The sequence below is a fragment of the Hoplias malabaricus genome, chromosome 13 (assembly GCF_029633855.1).
Source record: "Hoplias malabaricus isolate fHopMal1 chromosome 13, fHopMal1.hap1, whole genome shotgun sequence".
Taxonomy (NCBI): Eukaryota; Metazoa; Chordata; class Actinopteri; order Characiformes; family Erythrinidae; genus Hoplias; species Hoplias malabaricus.
In genome coordinates this window covers 2,546,773-2,552,443 of record NC_089812.1, presented here as the reverse complement: position 1 = coordinate 2,552,443, position 5,671 = coordinate 2,546,773, and the positions used below count along the sequence as shown (strand labels likewise).

The 5,671-nt window shown below is 47.7% G+C and overlaps 1 protein-coding gene across 2 annotated transcripts in view; it reads right to left on the bottom strand.

The window, feature by feature from the left end:
* Positions 1–331: 331 nt before the first annotated feature.
* The window catches only part of LOC136664974 (ephrin type-A receptor 7-like), a 97,764-nt gene continuing 92,424 nt past the window's right edge, over positions 332–5,671 (bottom strand). The window contains exons 16-17 of one of the 2 annotated variants that reach the window (XM_066642502.1): positions 3,753–3,920; positions 332–3,526 (exon numbers count right to left, since the gene is read on the bottom strand). In XM_066642502.1, coding sequence (XP_066498599.1) covers positions 3,412–3,526; positions 3,753–3,920 — 283 coding nt within the window. In that variant the 3' untranslated portion in view covers positions 332–3,411. The remainder of the gene's footprint in view (positions 3,527–3,752; positions 3,921–5,671) is intronic. The other variant, XM_066642503.1, reaches the window with a different exon arrangement.

Genomic DNA, 5,671 nt, shown 5'->3' with positions numbered 1-5,671 from the left:
CACACACACAGTCCAGTGAGAAGCGTGGGCCAGACGGCTACAAAGACCTCCAGTACTGGGCAGTGAAGCTCCTCCATCCTGTACCTATGGGAAACTGAATCTGAAACAGAAAAGAGTGGGTGGCACAGTGGATAACCACAGCTCTCTCACCTCTGGATCAATTCATACACTCACCCAGTCACTCAGTCTCACACACTCCGGGCAATCTAATACACTCCTGCGGTCATTCACACATCTGCAGACAAGTTCACACACAGCCAGCCACTCACAGAAAGATGGAGGTCAAGGCACAAAGCAGTGAAGAAGAGAGTGGCACAGCCGGGGTCTCGCACTGTATTTATTAATAACACACTTTAACACTGTAACAGCCATCTTCTCTATAACAGGTACAAATCCTCAAAAAACCTAGCCAACAAATTAAAGTGGTCTCTCCGTGAACCCGCTGCTGACCGCAGAGAGGGAGGATGATGGACAACGGACGCATCGGCTCTCAAACTAATTATAAAAATAGATTGATTTTCAGGTCCATATTTACAGTATCAAACATCTTCACCACGTAATAAACACAGAGAGGACTCGGAGATGGTCAACGGCCGATACGAGGCTTTTAGAGAATGTACAGTGTGTGTGTATGCATGGAGAGAGAGAGAGAGAGAGAGAGAGAGGGGGGGGGGGGGGGGGGCTCTGTCCGTATTTACCATCAACTACATTCCGTTTCTTACTGCAATTCAACAAAGAAACCTTAACAAACACCAGAACAAAACAGATCTGACCCAGGACTCTACAGGAGGGAAAGCATTTTAAAGGTGCAGTAGGTGGTTTCTGCCTGTTGTTGTAGTTCACACACCTTGCCAGCAGAGGTCACAATAATCATGACACTAGCGCATTAGTCAAGGCATCCTCAAACTAACCGCAGCAACTGAGACCGCCACACCGTCCCAGAATGCAGTTTCCAAACAGGATTTCTCCTTCCCAGAATGCACCTCTGCTGCTGGCATCACTACAGTTACCATTATAATCCTAATCCAACACTGCGTACTGCAACTTTAATACTTAGTGCAAGTTCATAGGTATTTGGAGCGTTTTGATTCCTATTTTTAAAATTCTGTAAATAAGTAAAAATAAATATAAATATATGGAGATATGAGTTTTTGTCCTGCAAACAATCCCAAATACATAACACTTGATTTCATAATTTAGCACAACGTCTACAATCCAGATCAATGCATCGGGTCTGAGCAGGGTTCCTAACTGATTTCAGTCTGAATTTAAATAAACTTCACTGTTTAGAATTCACACTGAGTGCAGAATAATCGAATGCACATCTGCTGACCGCTCCTTGTGTTCACAGCTGCCAAATGAATTTGAATTCGATTAAACTGAATTAACGGATCCAAATCTGCGTTGTTTCACTGGTCGGTGTGGCGTGGCTCAGTCCGGATTCAAACCTGGGAGCAGGGGTTCTCTCCTTGTACCAGAGAACACAGGCTGGGTCGGGTCGGGGTAGCGAGTGGTCGGAGTTGGACGTATGGGCGGAGTCAGAAGCTGTGCTGATCTCTGATTGGTTGAACACAATCGAGTCACAAACACAGCTGCCGTTTCAAACCCCACTGACCGTTCCTGAACTGGACACAGACGCGAGTCACTAACAGTAGGGAAGGACACAGCTCTGATTGGTCAGCTGCTGATGGACACACCCCTTATCTGGGTACGGTGCAGTGTAAGAAAGGAAAGAATGGTCACTAAGGAAAAGGTGGAGCAGAACCTGTTTACATCAGTATTGTGTGGGAATCACATGACCAAAACACTGCCTCCAGATGCTCCGCCCACTTTCACGGTTCTGCTATACCTCACTGATCAGTGAACACCACCATCACTTAGAACAGCTGCTCTGAACTGGGGGGCGTTCCACAAAGCAGGATTTCTCAGTCAGGTAAATGAGCCCAACACTGAGGACTGTCCAATAGGACGCACCCTGAGCTCTTCTCCTATTGGATGAAAAGGTTCTACACACCTTTAACAGTGCTGTTATTAACGCAGTCCAGATGTGTCGCCAAACACAGATGACCAGTCCAGATGTGATCTGTTTTATTCTGTTACGTTTTACTGACCGCTTGGTTCTCATAGAAACGGCAACAAAATAAAAGTCCAAACAAATATTTAAATAAATAAGAAACAAGTTTACAGTGCAAGCATCTTTTGCTGGTTTCATTACCATAATAATAATAATAATAATAATAATAATAAAAAATAATAATAATAATAAAAATAATAATAATAATAGTAACTTAAACTTAAATCTCTGTCTGAAGTGTTCTAGACGAAAAACAAAAAAAGGTACTCAATAGTCGTTTTTTGGTGCTATTTGTAAGCGTTTTTTCCTAATCGCCTTTAAACAAAGAACCTTAAAATGGTTCTTTCAAAACGAGCAGTCAGTCATTTCACTCATTCTTCACAATGAAAAACAGTCATTACACTGCCAACTAGTGGCCTGGATGTGTCCGATTCCGCAGGCTACTAAGCCCTGTTTTAAAACATGGACACCCCCATGTGGGGGACCCGCTCTGAGGAGCATAAACTGGTTCATTCAGACAAGACAGAGTGATTTCATAATACTTCATGGAAAGAGTGAAGAAATAATCGTCAAGAACTGTGACGTTCTCGTGACCGGTTTCGGGTGAAAATGGCGTATTGCTCCTTTACGTTTTCTTCACAAATGATCCTTAAACCTTGGGCCAGCCGCGAGAGCGAGATTCAAACAAAGCAAAGAGGTGATGACGGTGACAGTAAGCGTGAAATACACAAACAAATAACAGCAGGTTTCAACAAAGAGAAATAAATAAAGATTTACACAGTCTTCATTATTTTAAAGAGTTTCTAATTCCTGAAGGTGTAGATCTCCGCTCCGATTTGGAGGACTTCACCGAGGCTAGTGTCCAGCACCATGTTTCCATGAGTTCACAGGTCCCGGCTTGAGCCTTTGTTTTGGAGTTTGGAGAGGATTTTGGCTGTTCTCAGATCAGCTCAGCATCAGGGTCTGTGGTGGTCAGTGGTGGTCAGTGCTTTAGTGCTAGAAAAAAAAAACACCCCCAAAAACCCAAATACAGCACGGACTGAACCTTCAAACCCTAAAGTAGGGGTCTTCAGAGATGGACAGTGTCAGGAAGAGGGGAAAAATGTGCCACAAGAATTTGAATTTCCACGGAAGAATGATAAGTGTCCAACACCGGAACCTCGCAGAAGGGTTCCGCGTTCCTCCAGGGAGAACACGCCCGGATCGCACAGAAAACAAGGAAGAACAGTGGCCATCCTGGCCGGTCACATGATCCACGCCCCTGCGTCCGGATTGATGGACGTCCTGCGGTTGCCGTGGCAACGGAGATCCATTTCCGTGTTTTTGGTGAGGGTTTGTTAAACCTGGATGCCGCGGCCGTGCATCTGGATCACCTGAGCTCTGAGAGTCTGAATTGCTGACAACATCTGCTTCTGGTGCTCCAGAGACGTGATCCCCAAACTCAGCACATCCCTGAGGAGACACACACACATACACACACTCACTAAATACACTAGGTTTGATGCACATTGCACTTACATTAACACTCGGGACAGGTGTGTTTAGAGTCTGCAGTGTTGACAATAATCACTATAGAGGAGGAATTTTAATCCAGTGTTAATCTGTGAATTAGTGCCAGGCATGCATCTATTTATAAGCTCTCTCTCTCTCTCTCTCTCTCTCGCTCTCTCTCTCTTACTGGACAGTCATGCGAGCGACAGACTCCAGGTAGCAGTAGCCCGCTGCAGTGAAGTTGTCTTTGTAGCGCCCCAAATCCACTGCCTCTAACCATTCACCCACAGAACTAAACGAGGGGAAAGAGGGAAGAGCTCTCTCAGACAGAGAGATAGAGGAGGCGGCCAGGGTCCTGGAGAGAGAGAGAGAGAGAGAGAGAGAGAAAAAGAGAGGGTTGGGTAGATTAGTGAGTGAGAAAAAGTGTTTTTGGAGTCGGGGTGTTGTGTGAGGGTGTTGCGTGGAGTCGTGGTGTTGTGTGAGGGTGTTTTTGGAGTCGGGGTGTTGTGTGAGGGTGTTTTTGGAAGTCGGGTTGTTGTGTGAGGATGTTGCGTGGAGTCGGGTGTTGTGTTGTGTTTTGAGTCGGTGTTTTTGGAGTCGAGGGTGATTTGTGGTGAAGTTGGAGTCGGTGTTGTGTGAGGGTGATTTTGGAGTCGGGTGTTGTGTTGTCGGTGAGGGGTGATTTTGGAGTCGGGGTGTTGTGTGAGGGTGATTTTGGAGTCGGGTGTTGTGTGAGGGTGATTTTGGAGTCGGGTGTTGCGTGAGGGTGTTGCGTGGAGTCGTGTGTGTGCGTGAGGGTGTTTTTGGAGTTGGGTGTTGTGTGAGGGTGTTTTTGGAGTCGGGGTGTTGTGTGAGGATGTTGCGTGGAGTCGTGGTGTTGTGTGAGGGTGATGCGTGGAGTCGTGGTGTTGAGTGAGGGTGTTGCGTGGAGTCGTGGTGTTGTGTGAGGGTGTTGCGTGGAGTCGGTGGTGTTGTGTGAGGGTGTTTTTGGAGTCGGGGTGTTGTGTGAGGGTGTTGCGTGGAGTCTGGTGTTGTGTGAGTGGTAGGTTGTTGTTTTGGAGTCGGGGTGTTGTGTGAGGGTGTTGCGTGGAGTTGTGGTGTTGTGTGAGGGTGTTTTTGGAGTCGGGGTGTTGTGTGAGGGTGTTTTTGGAGTCGGGGTGTTGTGTGAGGATGTTGCGTGGAGTCGTGGTGTTGTGTGAGGGTGATGCGTGGAGTCGGGGTGTTGTGTGAGGGTGTTTTTGGAGTCGGGGTGTTGTGTAAGGGTGTTTTTGGAGTCGGGGTGTTGTGTGAGGGTGTTGCGTGGAGTTGTGGTGTTGTGTGAGGGTGTTTTTGGAGTTGGGGTGTTGTGTGAGGGTGTTTTTGGAGTCGGGGTGTTGTGTGAGGATGTTGCGTGGAGTCGGGGTGTTGTGTGAGGGTGTTTTTGGAGTCGGGGTGTTGTGTGAGGGTGTTGCGTGGAGTTGTGGTGTTGTGTGAGGGTGTTTTTGGAGTCGGGGTGTTGTGTGAGGGTGTTGCGTGGAGTTGTGGTGTTGTGTGAGGGTGTTTTTGGAGTCGGGGTGTTGTGTGAGGGTGTTTTTGGAGTCAGGGTGTTGTGTGAGGATGTTGCGTGGAGTCGTGGTGTTGTGTGAGGGTGATGCGTGGAGTCGGGGTGTTGTGTGAGGGTGTTTTTGGAGTCGGGGTGTTGTGTAAGGGTGTTTTTGGAGTCGGGGTGTTGTGTGAGGGTGTTGCGTGGAGTTGTGGTGTTGTGTGAGGGTGTTTTTGGAGTTGGGGTGTTGTGTGAGGGTGTTTTTGGAGTCGTGGTGTTGTGTGAGGGTGATGCGTGGAGTCGGGGTGTTGTGTGAGGGTGTTTTTGGAGTCGGGGTGTTGTGTGAGGGTGATTTTGGAGTCGGGGTGTTGTGTGAGGGTGATTTTGGAGTCGGGGTGTTGTGTGAGGGTGATTTTGGAGTCGGGGTGTTGTGTGAGGGTGATTTTGGAGTCGGGGTGTTGTTGTGAGGGTGATTTTGGAGTCGGGGTGTTGTGTGAGGGTGATTTTGGAGTCGGGGTGTTGTGTGAGGGTGATTTTGGAGTCGGGGTGTTGTGTGAGGGTGATTTTGGAGTCGGGGTGTTGTG